General features: G+C 38.6%; 1 protein-coding gene across 3 annotated transcripts in view; it reads right to left on the bottom strand.

Moving 5' to 3' along the window:
• Positions 1–18,455, bottom strand: part of NFATC3 (nuclear factor of activated T cells 3) — a 139,224-nt gene that overhangs the window by 34,423 nt on the left and 86,346 nt on the right. For all 3 annotated transcript variants that reach the window (XM_055307215.1, XM_055307216.1, XM_055307214.1), the window contains exons 7-8: positions 12,803–12,858; positions 11,503–11,629 (exon numbers count right to left, since the gene is read on the bottom strand). In XM_055307215.1, the coding sequence (XP_055163190.1) occupies positions 11,503–11,629; positions 12,803–12,858 (183 nt within the window). The remainder of the gene's footprint in view (positions 1–11,502; positions 11,630–12,802; positions 12,859–18,455) is intronic.

The following is an 18,455-nucleotide window of genomic DNA, read 5'->3' as shown; positions in this document are numbered from 1 at the left end:
GTTCTTGCTCTAGAAGTATTCAAGTTAAAAAAACAATAATACTTCATAGAGCTTTATGAAGTGAAGTGGAAAGATCTCTAAAACATTCCTAAATAACAAAAAAAGTGAGTTGCAGAACAATGTACACATATCAAAATTCTTATAAAGTTATCATGTCGGGCTCCCTGCATGGAGCCTGCTTCTCCCTCTGCCTGTGTCTCTGCCTGTCTCTCTCTCTGTGTCTCTCCTGAATAAATAAAATCTTAAAATAAATAAAAGTATCATGTGTGTATATATACTAATGCATAATACATGTACACATGTTTTTGCTTATATAGGTACTGATATCTCCAGAAAGATGTCATGAAACTGGTAACTGCTGGAAATGGAAACTAGGTGACTAGGGAATAACAGCAGGAGCCAGATTTACTTCTTCTTTTTTTTTTTTTTAAGATTTCATTTATTTATTCATAAGAGACACGAGAGAGGGGGACATAGGCAGAGGGAGAAGCAGGCTTCCTGTAGGGAGCGCAATGTGGGACTTGATCCCTGGATCCCAGGAACACAACCTGAACCAAAGGCTCAGGTTAACCAAAGGCTTAACTGAGTCACCCAGGTGCCCCGGATTTACTATTTATTTATTTATTTATTTATTTATTTATTTATTTATTTATTTATTCATTCATTCATTCATTCATTCATTCATGAAAGACACACAGAGAGAGAGGCAGAGACACAGGTAGAGGGAGAAGTAGGCTCATGAAGGGAGCCCGATGAGGGACTTGATCCCGGGACTCCAGGATCACACTCTGCGCTAAAATCAGGCGCCAAACGGCTGAGACACCCAGGGATTCCCCATGGATTTACTTTCTATTCTATGAAAGTTTTTATATTTTTTTTAGTGTTTTCAACCTGGTATATATATTATATATTCAAAAATAAATGATTTTTTTAAAAATAAATGATTTTATAAAACCCTCCAAAACTCTATGGCCTAGTAAAAGCCTTGAATTTTAAGGAGCACCTGGGTGGCTCAGTTAAGTTGCTGCCCCCCCCCCTTTTTTTTTTGATTATTTATTTATTCATGAGAGACACGAGAGAGGCAGAGACATAGGCAGAGGGAGAAGCAGGCTCCATTCAGGGAGCCCAATGTGGGACTCAATCCTGAGACTCCAGGATCATGCCCTGAGCTGGAAGGCAAACGTTTAATCGCTGAGTCACCCAGACATCCCAAGTGGCTGCCTTTGGATCAGGACATGATCTCAGAGTCCTAAGATCAGTCCTAGATTGGACTCCCTGCTCAGTGGGAATCTAGTTCTTCGCTTCTCTCTGCTGCTCCCCATTTGTGCTCTCTTGCTTGCGTGCTCTCTCTCTCTCAAATAAATAAATGAAATCTTAAAAACAAAAACAAGACCAAAAACCTTGAATTTGAGACCTCTGGTGGTACCCTAGCAGTAACCTACCAGTCACCTATTTTTCATGTTGTACCATATACCAGAGATCTAATCTAATCTTCATAGAGCTTCTAGTTTACAATGATCTTCACATGTACCTCATCTGATCTTCAATCACCAACAGATACAAATTGCATGAGGAATATGAAGGATCAATAAAAGTACTGGAATGTACAAAAAACCTGTTTGAGCTAATAAACTAATTCAACAAAGCTGTAGGACACAAAATCAGCATGTAGAAATCAGTTATCTTCCAATAAACTAGCAATAAACAATCTGAAAAGGAAACTGAGGAAATGATTTCATTTACAATAGAATCAAAAAATAATACTAAAGAACAAATTTGTAGAAATGAATGTATTTTGCTTATTTTAATGTTTATCAAAACTAAACCATCAGTTAATTTTTTGTGTGTCAAAACAACAGATTTCATTTCTCTTGGGAAATACTTCAGTCCACTTCTCTAAAAATTATCTACTTTATCCTCCTATTAAAGTGGTAAAGTTCCTCTAAAAATAATTTTCCTGGGCTGAACATCCTGACTCTTGATTCCATTTTTTTTTAAAGTATTTTATTTATTTATTCTTGAAAGGCACAGAGATAGAGGCAGAGACAAAGGCAGAGAGAGAAGCAGGTTCCCTAAAGGGAATTCGATGAGGAGCTCGTTCCCTGGACCCCAGGGTCATGACCTGAGCCAAAGGCAGACGCTTAATCACTGAGCCACCCAGGTGCCCCCAGCAATGTTTTCTTTTTGCAGAAATAGACCCATCCTAAAATTTGGTTTCAGTTCAGGTTGTGATCTCAGGGTCCTGGGATCGAGCCCCACGCTCAGTGCAGTCTGCTTGTCCCTCTCCCTCTCCCTCCCCCCTGCTCTTGCTCGATTTCTCTAAAATCAAATCTTAAAAATAAAAATAATTTTCTTGAAATTGTATCTCTTTGTTCCTTCCACGTTTACACTACCTTAAACTAACATTAAAAATTTCAAGATCTTCACTAAAATGTAAGTACTTCATTCTAGGTCAAAATAACAATGAGAACCAAAGCATAGTGAAACCTCATCTGACTATTTATTTTCTATTTTTCTTTAAAGGTATTATTTGAGAGAGAAAGAGAGAGCACAAGCAAGGGTGAAGGGCAGAGGGACAAGCAGACTCTCTGATAAGTAGGGAGCTGGAAGTGGAGCTCCATCCCAGGACTCCAGGATCATGACCTGAGCCACTTAACCTGAGACACCAAGGCACCCTCTCATCAGATCATCTACTGAAACCTTGCCAAGTACAAGTCTCTTCACATAAGCATGGTCTCAATTAGAGGATATGAAAGTATGTAAAAATTAAAATAGCCCCCTAATAGTATATTTATTATAGAGTAGGTAATTAACAGAGCACTTGTGTGGGAGTGCATCTGAACTTGACACTTTTTTTTTAAACACTACTACCTACTTATGTGACCAAGTCAAATTTTACTCCTTACTTTTTTTTTTTTTTAAAGATTTTATTTATTTATTCATGAGAGGCACACATACAGAGAGAGACAGAGACACAGGCAGAGGGAGAAGCAGGCGCCATCCAAGGAGCCCGATGCAGGACTGGATCCCGGGACTCCAGGATCACACCCTGGGCCAAAGGCAGGAGCCAAACCGCTGAGCAACCCAGGAATCCCAACACTTTTCTCAAGAACAGAATGAGCTCATTATTCACCTGTGTTAGTCTCTAAATCTGCCAAGTGACACATGAGTACACCCTTAATTAACAAGACAACCCTTAAAACAGAGAGAAAGCATATCACCAGTCTTCTTACTGCTTCTGCCCCAATGCTAACATTCCTAAACCAGGCCTGTCTCCAGTTTCTCATTCTTGCCCAGGTATTCCTTTGTTTGTTTTTTCCTTTTTTAAAATTTAGATTCAATTTACCAACATATAGTATAATACCCAGTGCTCATCCCATCAAGTGCCCTTAGTGCCCGTCACCCATTGCCCAGGTATTTCAAATATGGTTCACTGTGCCCAACAACTCTGACCTCTCTTATGTCTTAATGTACTTAATTTTCTTTTGACTCTGGCACAATTAGAACTTTCTACCTGTACTACTACTGGATTCTATTTCCCTCTTCTACTTTAGCTTCTATTCTGGTCCCAAGGCACAGTAAATGCTATACCCAGAATGACATTTTCATGTAAAGGAGGGAGAATATTAAGAAAGCCTCTCATCTCTCAATTAGTCCTGAATGGAGGAGGTGAGGCCCCTGGTTACATAAGTGGCTGGTTATCTAAAAAGGAGACAGAGGGACTGAGAACTACAGCATATCCACCTTTTTTGCATGATCAAATCCCTGTTTTTTATGTGCACTCAGATTGAGAGTTCTGCTTTGTTAAATTGAGTATATTTCCACTTTGCCAAATAAACTATCATTTTTTTTGTCTATAGGGATTAAGAATCCAACCTGATCAAAACTAAGAAGCCCTCTTTGCTGGTCTATGATTGTTTGTTTTTACTTAGAGGGAGATACAGTTAAAGAGACCTTATAATATCTAGAATGAGTTGAATATTAGATTACCTAATTTTAGATTTAGAAACAGATTAACTCTACCTTTTGTGTTAAATATGGTCATTCTCAAGTTTAGAATGTTATGGATAAAGGGATCCAGGGGGGAAAAATCTACTGGTCTACTGGTTTTCAAATCGTAAGAAACCTCTCTTCTCTTCTTCAAGTAATGGATGTGGAAGAGTAGCATCCATAGAATAGAAGCTCTCTGGATTCCTCTTCCAGTATAACCAGAATACCCAAACTAGATTTCACCCTTTTTATATATTGGCTTTTTGCCTAAGACTTTATCTGAAGAGTAAAACAATTTAAATAACTTGAAAACCATTGCCTTTTTAGACTTATATCCTCCTTGTATAGAGATTAATAAGTGGGTACATTCTGTGGCAGAACTGAGACCTGATCTCCTGACTGTAAGGCAGGCTCTCTCTCTCAACGGGAGACTGGAAAACCACAATCCAAAAGCCTGTCCAGTCAACTACTTAGAGCATAGAATATACTTTCCCATAGATAATATAGTATACATGAAAGTTTGATTCTAATGTTGTCCCCCAAAGCCCCACTATTCCAAAACCAGAGCTCAGATGGTACCTCCAGTACAAATAACTACTGCTAGGCTTCAAAGGGAGGTATATTCCTTCAAAAGCTTCAGGTATACTGGGATGGAAGAAAGGGTTCCCACATCACAAGTTTTTTTTTTTTTTAAGTAAATATTTTATTTATTCATGAGAGATACACAGAGAGAGGTAGAGACATAGGCAGAGACAGACAGAGACATCAGGTTTCCCATGGAGCCTGATGTGGGACTCCATCCCAGGACTCTGGCATCATGGACTGAGCTTCCAAAGGCAAACACTCAACCACCAAGCCACCCAGGCGCCCCCACATCAGAAGTTTTGAAGCTAGAGGCTGAGTAGATATTCAGGCAACACCACTGGGAAGGGCTCCTGATTAGGTAATTTGTGAATCATACACTTATACTGGGAATGTTCTTCAATTTATAAAATAAACTAACTATGGGACAAAGAAGGCTAAATATAATTTCTAATTTAAAAAAAGTTATTACACCTGAAGCTAACATAGCATTGTATATCAACTATACTTCAATAATAAAAATTAAAACAAAAAAAACCTCAAAACAGCCATTTGCAACTGATTATTCTTTGATTGGATATTGATATTGATCAGATTCCTATTGCTGGAGGGTTGTCAAAAAGGTAACAAATTATCAAACCCTTTAATAAAAAACAAGCAACTTAGTAGACACTTAACCAACTGAGCCACCCAGACACCCCTGAATATCTAAGATTTTTATAACTAAAATTTAAAAAAGAATTGTCGCAACAAATAAAAGGCGAAAATCTTTAATATAAATAATTCATACAAATTAATCAAACAAAACTCTAATATAAGTATCACACACTAGAATACAAGAAGCTACTTAAATTCTGTAAAACTCTATCTGCTCATGAGTAAAAAATAAAAATGTTAAGGTTACAAAACTAGTATACTATATATATTGTGGTCTTATTTTTATTTTAAAATGTTACATTATAAATGGATCACAAAAGGATCTAGAAGGATAGAATGAGAGTTTCAGAGCAGAGGACAAGTAGGGTACTTGAAAATATTTTTTCAAGTTGTCTCTTTTCCTCTTTTTTTCCTCCAAAGATTTTATTTTTTTATTTGAGAGAGAGCAAGCACATGAGCTGAGGAGGTACAGAGGGATAGGGACAAGCAGACTCTGCACTGAGCGCAGAACCAATGCAGGTCCTAATCCCAGAACCTTGAGATCATGACCTTAGTTGAAACCAAGAGTTGGGGAACCCTGGGTGGTGCAGCGGTTTAGTGCCTGCCTTTGGCCCAGGGCGCGATCCTGGAGACCTGGGATCGAATCCCACATCGGGCTCCCGGTGCATGGAGCCTGCTTCTCCCTCTGCCTGTGTCTCTGCCTCTCTCTCTCTCTCTGTGTGACTATCATAAATAAATAAAAAAAAAAGAAACCAAGAGTTGGACACCTAACCAACTGAGGCACCCCTCAACTTTTTTTTTTTTAAGATTTTATTTATTTATTCATGAGAGACACAGAGAGAGGCAGAGACACAGGTAGAGGGAGAAGCGGGCTCCCTGCAGGGAGCCCCATGTGAAACTCCATCTTGGGACCACAGGACCATGCCCTGAACCTAAGGCAGACACCCAGGCGTCCCTCAACTTGTTTGTTTGTTTATTTATTTGACACACACAGAAAGAGAGAGGGGCAGAGACACAGCAGAGGAGAGCAGGCTCCATACAGAAGCCAATGTGGACTTGATCCTGGGTCTCCAGAATCACGTGCCCTGGGCTGAAGGTGGCACTAAACCGCTGAGCCACTCAGGCTGCCCTCAACTTATCTTTTTAAAAAAATAAATTCATAGTAACGTATTCACTTTTATAAAAATTTTATTTAAAATTTCATTTAGAACAAAACAAAAAAAGCCAAATACTACAGAAAAAAAGATAGTAATCAACCAAAATAAGGACTACCCAAAGACTTCCTTTTTTTTTTTTTTTTAAGATTTCATTTATTTATTAGAGATAGTGAGAGCATGAGCAGTGGGCAGAAGAAGAGGAAGAAGCAGGATACCCAATGAGCAAGGAGCCCAACATGGGGAACCCAGGATCCCAGGATCATGATCTGAGCCTAAGGCAGATGCCTAACTGACTGAGCCATCCAGGTGCCCCCAAATACTTCTTGAATCTATTATTCTATGTATCCCACCTGATTTGTATTGTCAATCATAAGGCCAGTGATGACGGTAGTTGAATGCAGTATTTTTTCTGCACTCTGGGGCCTCACTGATTTCCATTCTCCTATATAATGCCCTCTGGGGTTCTGCCTTTATATTGTCTGCCCAACTCATGAGCTGATAATGTAGAGGCATTATATTCTCTCCTTTCTGTTTGCCTGTTCAATTACTACCGCTATGATGGTAACAATGAAAACCTCTAATCTGCTGATCCTCTTCTATTGCTTTTTTATTTTTTTATTTTTTATTTTTTTTTAATTTTTATTTATTTATGATAGTCACACACAGAGAGAGAGAGAGGCAGAGACATAGGCAGAGGGAGAAGCAGGCTCCATGCACCGGGAGCCTGACGTGGGATTTGATCCCAAGTCTCCAGGATCACGCCCTGGGCCAAAGGCAGGCGCTAAACTGCTGCGCCACCCAGGGATCCCTGCTTTTTTATTTTTAAACAATCCCAGAAGCCCTCTCCCTTCTTATTAAGGTTAGATTCTACACTCTCACATCTTCATAGCATTTGATAACGTTCTTAGACTGTGTGTTTTTAGTAAGTATCACCCTAAAGGAACCCTACTATCCTATTATCTACCCTAAAGAATCTTAGTGCTGCTTAAGAAAGTTATACAGCAAATTAATATTGATAAATTCATGAGTATCAACATCAAAGGTGCCCTTTGGTCATGCTTAGAATCCTATTATGTTTCTGTGGTAACTTACTCTCCCCTTCTTTCTTTCTTTTTTAAAGATTTTATTTATTAATCATGAGAGACACAGAGAGAGAGAGGCAGAGACACAGGTAGAGGGAGAAGCAGGCTCCATGCCAGAAACCTGATGTGGGACTCAATCCGGGAACTCCGGGACCACGCCCTGGGCCGAAGGCAAACATTCAACTGCAGGCATCCCTATTCTCGCCTTTCAACTATTTCAAACTTATCCACATTATTCAAACTGCCAAAGCACCCACACTCCCACTCTGCTCAGACAGAAGACTGCATGCTATTCTTTATCTTTTGAAGACTTATTTATTCATGAGAAACACAGAGACAGACACAGAGGCATAGGCAGAGGGAGAAGTAGGCTCCCTGCAGGGAGCCATATGTGGGACTCGAACCCGTATCCCAGGATCATGCCCCAAGCCAAAGGCAGTTGCTCAACCGTTGAGCTACCCAGGTGTCCCTGCATGCTATTCTTTAAAGAAAAAAAGTTGATCCTATCATATGGAAAACTCCCTAAACTCTTCACTACTAAATGTACAAACCTGCCTAATATACATCCATCGTGTTCATCCATACCTTCACTCCTGTTCCTTCTCCCAACTAAAGCCCATTCAATTTTATTATCATTAATGCTGTGAATCACCTTTTTAACCTTCTTGGGTCTCTGCCATATAAATCTTACTCTCCACAGTTAGTAATTTGAGAAAAGACTGAACTGGTCATTGAAACCTTATAAGACAGAAGAAATAGGGGGGAAATGGTTTTTAAACTTTCTTTTAATTGAATATATTTGACATATAACTCTAAAATTTAATGTGTACAATATGTTAATTTGATACATTCATATATTGTAGGGAAAATTATTTTTTTAAAAGCAGGCTCCATGCCCAATGTGGGGACAGAACTCACGACCCCAAATCAAGAGCCACATGCTTGACTGAGTCACCTAGGCACCCCTGAAAATGGTTTTTGAGATACAAATTTGATGGGTGCCTGGATGGTTCAGTGATGAAGCACCTACCTTCAGCAAGGTCATGATCCTAGGATCTTGGGATCCAGCCCCACATCAGGCTCCCTGCTCAGCAAGGAGTCTGCTTCCTTTTCCCTCTGATCCTCCCTCTCCCCCACCTCACTTGTGCTCTTTCTCTCTCAAATAAAGTCTTAAAAAAAAAATACAAATTTGATCACGCTACTTCTCTGTTAAAGCTCATTTCTTACAACTCTTTTTTTTTTTTTAAGAGAGGAGCAAGGGGGAGAAGGGGAGAGAGAGGATCTTAAGCAGAGTCCATGCCCAGCACAGACCCCAACACAAGGCTTGATCTCAAAATCCTGAGATCATGACTTGAGCCAAAATCCAAAAGTCAGACACTTAACTGACCGAGCCACCAATGTGCCCTTCTTCTTCTTTTTTCCCCCCAAGATTTTATTTATTTGAGAGACAGTGAGAGAGTCAGAGGAGGAGCAGAGCAAGAGGGATAAGCAGATTCCACCATGAGTACAGAGCCCAATGAAGGGCTTGATCCTATGACCCTGAGATCATGACCTGAGCCAAAATCAAGAGTTGGACACTTAGTTGACAAGATTCTTTTAATACTCCATTATCCAAACAACCATAAGACCTTTGCATATGCTGCTGCCTTTATCTGGAATGTTCTTCCTCACTTTCTCTAAGACAGTTATTAACAATATAGACTCTACAGCCAGACTGCCAGAAATAAGTTCTCTTATTTCTGTCACTTATTAGCTGTGTGACATGGATTCACTTGTTTGCAAAATAGGGAAGGCAATATTATCTATCTTATAGTACTATGAGAAGATAAATTAGTTATTATGTATAAATTGCTGAGAATACCACCTAGAACACACTAAATGTTCTACATGTTTGCTAAATAAATGAACAAACCTGAGATGTAGTCTAGCATAACAGTTAGGAGCCTAGACTCTGGAACCAGATTGCCTATGCATGACGTTTGGCTCAGATTTAAATGCTGTGAGACCCTGGGCATATTACTTAGCTACTCCGTTTCTTCATCTATAAAACAAGATAATAACCTACCTTATAGGTCTATTATGAGGATTAAAAGAATATATACAGAAAGGGCTTACAATTGTACCGTATGTATGTATGTACACACACACATATATAGGCACTATGGATATATATATATATGTCCATAAACTATTATTTTCAAGTTATCAACTCCAGTATTACTTTCACATAAAATCTTAAAAAAAAAAAAAAAAAAGAAAGAAATAATATTTTAAAAAAAGGGGGGATTCCTGGGTGGCTCAGCGGTTTAGCGCCTGCCTCTGGCCCAGGGCGCGATCCTGGAGTCCCAGGATCGAGTCCCACGTCGGGCTCCCGGCATGGAGCCTTCTTCTCCCTCTGCCTGTGTCTCTGCCTCTATGTCTATCATAAATAAATAAATAAATCTTAAAAAAAAAGAAATAATATACTTTCACATAAAAGCCTTTTCTCAACCAATTAGCCTACGCAAGGGTTCCTGTGTTGTTCTCACCTTGTTTCTAATTATAAATTTGTTAGTAATTTATTTAATGATTTCATTAGCTTCTGTTTATCCCACTAGATAAACTTCCATGATGAAAGAACTGAGATAGGTTTTGCCCACTTGGTAGGCATCCTCAAATACTTAACTGAATTAATATTGAAATGGCTAACCAAAATCTTCCTATTTGAAAATGGTCTGAAATATTTTATTACCAAGTAATGTATTAACATGATCAAATAATATTAATTTTCAGATTCGGGAATATAAATGGCCTTTAGAGGCAAAAAGTGAAATCCAGTCAGGCTTCAAAGAATATGAATGACGAATGACCATTAATAACCAGTACCTTCTCACATTTAAGTGTTTATTTTTTTCATTTATTATAAACCATTTAAAAGTTTTTGTAAGAAGGGGTGTGCCTGGGTACCTTAGTCGGTTGGGCATTCGACTCCTGATTTTGGGTCAAGTCATGATCTCAGGGTTGTGGGATCAAGCGCCGCATCAAGCTCTGAGCTCAATGGGGAGTCTGCTTGAGAGTGTCTCTCTCTCTCTCCCTGAAATAAATGAATAAATCTTAAAAAAAAAAAAAAAAAAGTAAAAGTTTTGAGGCACCTTGGTGGCTCAGTTTGTGCCTTCAGCTCAGGTCATGATCCTGAGCTCTGGGATCAAGCCCTACATCAGTCTCCCTGCTCAGTGGGGAGCCTGCTTCTCCCTCTTCTCCTCCTGCTTGTGCTTTCTCTCTCTGTAAAATAAATAAATAACATCTATAAAAAAAATCCTAAAAAATTTAAAAATAAAACTTTTTGCAAGAATTAAGTTTTGGAGAATAAAGTTCACTGTGTATTTTTTTATTATCTTATGCTCTGGTGATTAATACAGTGCTTAATAAAGAGAAGGCCTCTATAAAGATTTGTTCTCCAAGTATGTAAACATCAGCATGATTACTGCATGTAATATTTATGTGTCACAACCAAGACCTGGAAATTTACAGCATTTGAACTACTGCAGAAAGCAGTATGGAAGCCTCCTTTGTTAGGGTACATCCATAAAACCAGAAGCTCTAGTAACAATTTTATATCCCCCACAGCCCTTAGTATGCTACAGTCACTACTTGCCAAATGAAAACCTCATGGGAGATTTTTCATATGGTTGGAAATGGCTGAGATGAACACATTGCCTTCTTGCAGTGCTAAGGACATAAGCAGAGTTCACATATATTCACAAACACCTGCCCTTAACTGTATTACTGGTGATTTCTGGCAGCTACTGAAAAATAAACTTAAAATCTACATTCAATCTTTTAATTTCCTTGTAATAAATAACTAAAAAATAACAACTAATATCACATCTAATATTTAAAGTCAACACAAACTTGAGAGATTAGGCATATGTTGGGATTTTTACTGGTTACAAGCACTCCACCCTAAATATTTCCATACAGGTTTCACTGAATTCATTATGTTTCTATTCATTATGAAAACAATCTCTATAGTAAATCATCACAACTTCCCATACCTGGCGTGTAAGTAAAACGTTGAGACTGGCTTTTCTTCCTTTTGCCATTGCAAAGATAAAAGTGCACCTGCACTGCAGCTGTAACTGCTGGGTTATGATATGGAGGAACTTCAAGGACAATGTGAGCCTAAGGAGCATAGAAAGCAAGACTGTGTTACACTCAGAACTACAAATGAAACACGCACCTGCTAAACTCAGCACAACTCATGAGTCTTAACTATTCAAAATCTACCATCATAGATCATTATGCACATCAATTAGTCATGTAAGTCATCTGGAGATTTACTCTATAGAATTCTAATCTCAACAGAGATAAAGTCTTTAAAGTAAACCAGTAAGGAGAAATTGCCTTTTTGTCATCCAATTGGGTTTCTAGTTGTAGCAGAAATAAAAACAGTCATATATATACTTTGTGGTGAGATACTCTGCACTACTGAATACATGTTACTATTGATCTTAAGTGGAAGTCTATTCTGGTTTTCTATCAGTTTTCATATTTCCTGAGTTGTATTATAGTTTAGACTTCTTATCTTAAATTTCATATTCAAAGTGTTCTAAACTGGCATTATATATAATCTGTTCCCACATAAGAAATAATTTTACACAAGCAGAATGAAAAATTGTCCTAAACCAATTCTAATCCTTAATCATTTTTAAAAAAAGATTTTACTTATTCATGAGAGACAGAGAGAGAGGCAGAGACAGAGGCAGAGGGAGAAGCAGGCTCCATGCAGGGAGCCCGATATGGGAAAGGCAGGTGCTCAACCACTGAGCCACCTAGGCGTCCCTGCAATTCTTAATCTAATGTCTCCAGATATTTGAGAGAGCACTGTGCAAAGTGTTATTCTCTACCCCACAGAAGATTCTATCTCCATTCCAACCAGGATGAAGGGACCGCACCATTTAGTGTTGAATCCTGGAAGGCTTAATGCTGAAAAGATGCAAATATCATGCTAAATACACAAACTCATGAGGGTTTGTTCTCCCCCTTATTTTTGCCCATTAAATGTTCTTTATTGAATTTATTTTATTTCATCACTGAATTCAGAGAAATATGTAAATAATAACATCAGTAAGAACCTTCTAATAAAAGGGAAAGACACCAATTGCTTATCTATCCTAAACTTTAATTTTAGTGCCAGGAAAGTACCTATCTCATATGCAAACTTCTTAAAGTTTGAATTTACTTTTCTTTCACTCAATAGATAAAAGACTCTTCATCTACAACAACAGGTAGCATTATCCAATTTTCTCATTAAGCGTCTTAAATATTTCTAAAAAAATAAAGTAAATTTCTTACCCCTTGACATTTTTCCCTGATTATTTTCCCTTCTACTTCCCACTGAGGTCGTCCATCTATTGAAAGAAACAATTTACAGTTAAAAATAATTTAAGTCAGAAAATATATAAACAAAATCTAATGTATTTAGTATCACAAGCTTATTGGCAAAGGGAATCTTTTTCTCACTGACCTCCATTATGAAAATAAGTACCCATGAGAAAAAATGGGGAGAAATATCTTGGGCTGTCTGAGTTAGTAGACCCCACAGTTTATTCTATTAAGTGATGTCTGAAAACCTTTTGAGAGCACCTTCACCAAGTGGTAGTCAACTTCCATCTGTCTACCTTAGGTAAAAGGAAACTCATTTCCTCACCAAGTAACCCATTTTATCTTTGGACAGTGATTGCTGCTGGAAAACTCTTCATGATAGATAAAATCTGCCTCCTTATAGTATCCCATCACTGGTTTAAGAACTACTCCTTGCAGCCCCCCAATCCAAAACATCTTGAGTGGTTCTCTCCAGGACAGTAGTCCAGATGTTTATAAACAGCTATGCTTACATGTGTCTCCTCTTCTACTGGCTAGTATCCTCAGTTCTGCATCTAACTACTACACAGTATTTTAGCCTTCCGGCCCACTCTTTGAACAGTCCTCCAGTGTGACCATATCTCTCCAAATGTACCAAGCCCAGAACTGAACAGCTCAGGTGGGAAATGAAGAGATGGTAGACAATGATGAAGGCTCCTGCCATCTTATGTCAAGATGCTGCATCTGAATGGTGAGTGCACCATACTGACCTACACTCAGTGTATAGTCGGCAAATTTCCCTCAATCCATTATATTTCCTACTGCCAAGTTCAAACTTCTACACTGCACTTACGTGTTTTCCCCCCAACCCTTATTAGGTTAATTTCGCCCTAGTAGCCTTGGATTGCCTGGCTTGCTAAGATCTTTTTAGACACTGATGTCTTTGAATATATTTGCTAGGCTTTCCAGATTTGTGTCAAAGATCTGGCCAGCACATTATCTGTCTCTTCATCCTAAGTGAACTGTTCATCTGGGGAGAACCCCAACTGCTAAAGCTCTCATTCCAGTCTGATGTGAGTATTCTAAGGCATTCTTTTTGTAAGTCACAGGTATTCACCCACTGACTAACCCATACATGTATCTTCACAGCTAGCATGACTTCATCTGGTCTGTGAAGATATCAAAAAAGACTCAATCAAACATCTTCTGACTTGTGACTATCATTTTCCAGTCCAATAAATAACTAGATAATGGTTACCCTAGCGCAAAAGAGATACTACACTCAAATGCTATGCCTACACAGAAATACAGCTCAGTTCAACAATCATTTGCTGATTCCTGACGTGCCAGGCACTTTGGGTTACTGAGATAATGAAGATAGGATACTCTTACCTTCAGTCTGTGGATGAAGGCAAATATAAACAGTTCATTATAATAAAATGTGGCGGTTACAATAACTAAAAAAGGTGAACTCTGGAGGTGCCAAGAGAACAGAAGTCAGGGTCCTTACCCTAGTCTTAGTGTGAGGGTATGAGACAAGAAGCTTTCCTGGGTTCTTGAACTGAGGCTTAAAAATAAGGGAGAATTTAAGTGATGTGACGAGGGAAGGGTGGTCTAGGCAGAAGAGACAGCACGAGCAAAACCAAGATGAAAAGAAATTACACGATACAGGGAACCATAAGCAGCTGTGTTGGTGGGCAGGGAGCAGTAAAAAACGAGGCTGGAAAGAAAGGCAATAGACTGTGACCTAAAAGCCATGTTAAGGGGCCTAAACTGGGATTACTGATGGTGCTTTCAGAATGGGCTTTAAATATTCGCAGCTGCAGTCTCATCTGAAACAATAACTGCTACCATTTAACATGATTCCATTTAAATCAAAGGTCTCAAAAATAAAGCTCTGGGTTAAATGAATTCTATAATCAAACTGCCATACATACATACATACTTATTATATTCAGGCACAAATGAATTTTTATAATAGAAAGGGATAGCTTTGAGATACTAAGTCTTCCTCATATTTTTTGTTTTGCTTATAATATGATTGCTGAGGACGTTCCTCGACCAGCTGATATAAATAGTTCAATATACAGTTACTATCATATCACTCTTACTTCATAGTACTTTTATATGGAATTATTTTGTTCACTGATTTGTTTATATGTTTATTGTCTGCTTCCACTAGAATGTAGACCATTAAAGCAAGCAACTTGAAGATTGTATTCACCATTATATTCCCAATGCCTAGATAAGTGTCTGTCATTTAACAGTTGTTTCACAAATAATTGATGAATTAATAAATTGTGAAACAGGGATGCCTGAGTGGCTCAGTTGCTGAGCGTCTGCCTTTGGCTCAGGGCGTGATCCTAGGGTCCTGGGATTGAGTCCCACATCAGGCTCCCTGCATGCAGGGAGCCTGCTTCTCCCTCTCCCTATGTCTCCAGCTCTCTCTCTGTCTCTCATGAATAAATAAATAAAATGTTTAAAATAATAATAAACTGTGCTGAGATGCCTGGGTAGCAGTTGGGCATCTCTTTGGCTCAGGATGAGATCCCAGTTCGGGAATGAGTGCCACATCAGGCTCCCTGTGAGGAACCTGCTTCTCCCTCTGCCTATGTCTCAGCCTCTTTCTGTGTCTCTCATGAATAAATAAATAAAATCTTAAGAAAAAACAAACTGTGAAACAGAACTGATACTCCTTGCAGACAGGGAGGCATGGGTCAGGATCAAAGGAGCTGGAAGGAATTGTATTTTATTTTGTTTTGTTTTATTTTATTTTATTTTTTAAGATTTTATTTATTTATTCATGAGAGACACAGATAGAGAGAGGCAGAAACACAGATAGAGGGAGAAGCAGGCTCCATGCAGGAAGCCCAATGTGGGACTTGATCCCAGGTCTCCAGGATCATGCCCCAGGCTGAAGGCAGCGCTAAACTGCGGAGCCACCGGGGCTGCTCAAGGAACTGTATTTTAAAGGAGAAAGACACATGGTTTCCAGCCTAAGAAGAGGAAGATGTGACATTATTAAATCAAGTTGGGGGACCCAGTGAGATAAACTGGTTTGTTAAGTCTGACATGTTTTTATATTTTAAGTATCAGTGGGACATTAATGCACTATTTAGTGGGTACTTTATTTTTTATTTTTTTTTTAAATAATTTTTTTTTAATTTTTATTTATTTATGATAGAGAGAGAGAGAGAGAGAGGCAGAGACACAGGCAGAGGGAGAAGCAGGCTCCATGCACCGGGAGCCCGATGTGGGATTCGATCCCAGGTCTCCAGGATCGCGCCCTGGGCCAAAGGCAGGCGCCAAACCGCTGCGCCACCCAGGGATCCCCTAGTGGGTACTTTAAAGCACATGTTAGAAGTTTAAAATAATGCGCCTATGGATAGAAATATGATAGTTGATGAGATTTCCTAGAATGAAGGAATATAATGAAAAGAAAGCTGAACCACAGAACCTTGGGAAACATCTATATTTAAGGGCCAGAAAAATTAATAATAATAATAATAAAAAAAGATGAATGAGGACAGTTAAAAAATGTGCCGAGAATCAGGTAAATACAATCACACAGGCCAAGAAAGAAAACAGTATCAAGGAGAGTGGATAGCTGACTGTCCAAATTTTAGGTTATGATTTCAATATAGTAGAATACAAAAGATAAGTAGGAGGTAAGGAAATGAAGGTAGGGAAAGATAATTTTTTTGAGGATGATAAATGAAAGAGAAATAAAATACATTATGAGGATGACAGTCAAGGGAAAGGGAATAGTTTAGTATGAAAAAATTTAAACTTATTTTAAACTCCAAGAAAAATACTCAGTGGAAAAAGAGGTACTGAAATCACAAAAGATAGGCAATGAAGGTAATATATAGCCTTAAGTACTTAACTTTTACAAAGATGAAAGGATGAAAAATGAATGAGATTACTACTGATATTAAGAAAAAGAAATATGGGCAGCCCAGGTGGCTCATCAGTTTAGTACCGCCTTCGGCCCAGGGCCTGATCCTGGAGACCCAGGATCAAGTCCCACATCGGGCTCCCTGTGTGGAGCCTGCTTCTCCCTTTACCTGTGTCTCTGCCTCTCTCTCCCTCTCCCTCTCTCTCTCTCTCTCTGGGTCTCTCATGAATAAAATCTTAAAAAAAAAAAAAAGAAAAACATATTAAGCCCCCAAAAAGGGAAAAAAAAATACAGAAACTAGGGAAACAGGAAACAAATACACAACTGAAAAGATCAATAAAGCCAAACTACTCTGGGAATACTGACTAAAACACCAGAGATGTACAAATAAATAAAAGTGGGAATACATTTTTTTAAAAGGGATAGAATTCCAGATGCAGAAACACGGTATTATAATGTCAACAAATTTGAAAACTTGGGTGAAATAAATAAAATCCTACTGTGAAATAATAGGGAAAATATATATTGGTCTCTACCTCTGGTTCCTGGCATAAAACTCCTAAAAAAGTGGTAAGAAGCTCACAAGGAGTACTTTTTGTTCTTGTATTTGATCTCTGACTCCAGTTTCTGACACAGAAGTCTTAAAACCCTTGGAATTTCCTGGGTGATAGGACTATCTCTTATTCTAAGGAAGGGACTCCTGGTGGCTCGTGGATAGAGGCTGGTCCAAAAAGACCAAGCCATGATTAGAAGCTTGAAATTTTCAGTCCCACTTCCATTCCCCAGACAGGGGTGAGGGGCTGGAAATGGAATAATCAATCAAGCCTGTGTGGTGAAGCCTCCATAAAAATTCCAAATACTGAAGGGTTTGGGTAGCTTCTGGGTCGCCAAACACATCAAAGGAGCTGGGACAGGGGCAAGTCCACAGAGGACACAGAAGCTCCACATCCCTCACTATATATACCTTACTCCATGTATCTCTTCCACTTGGATGTTCATCTGTATCCTTTATGATATCCGTTGTTATATTATCAACTAGTAAACGTAAGTTGAGTGTTTCTCTGAGTTCTGCTCTATCAAATGATCAAATCCAAGATAGGGGTCATGGGAACTTCTGATTTGTAGCCAAGTCAGGCAGAAGTTGTGGACTCCTAAGCACCTCCTACTTTCAATTAGCATTTGAAGTGGGGGGCAGTATTATGGGACTGAGCCTTTAACATATAGGGTCTACGCTAACTCCAGTTACTGTCAGAACTGAATTTAATTAAGAACACCCAGTTCATGTCAACGAGTTGGTGGATATATGGGAAACTCACACATGTGGTGTAAAAAGTGTTTTGACAGTGGTTAACATTGTGAGAGTGAAGGAGAAACAGACTGAGGGCTTTTCTTTTTACCTGGAAAAACATAAATCAAGAAAATTACCTCAAGAAGAAATAAACTTAAATGGTCCCTGTACCCATAAATAGGATTATAGCAGAAATTAAGAGTCCCACAAAACCTCTGCCCAGAAGGTCTCAGAAATGAACTCAGCTACATGTTCAAAGAAAGGTGAAATTATACGACACACACTTGGGGAATAGGAAAAAATGAGGCACTTCCCCAAATCACTTTGATATCCAGAACACAGAAAGAATCCTATAAGGCAATAAGAAAACGAAAACTGACTCAATGGAAAAAAAAATGGGCAAAAACATGAAGATACTACACAAAAAAGGATATGTGAATGACCTGTAATATCCTCAA

Source organism: Nyctereutes procyonoides, unplaced genomic scaffold (genome assembly GCF_905146905.1).
Source record: "Nyctereutes procyonoides isolate TBG_1078 unplaced genomic scaffold, NYPRO_anot_genome, whole genome shotgun sequence".
Lineage (NCBI taxonomy): Eukaryota > Metazoa > Chordata > Mammalia > Carnivora > Canidae > Nyctereutes > Nyctereutes procyonoides.
Note: the sequence above shows the minus strand (reverse complement) of the source record. Positions and strands in the feature narration are given on the sequence as shown.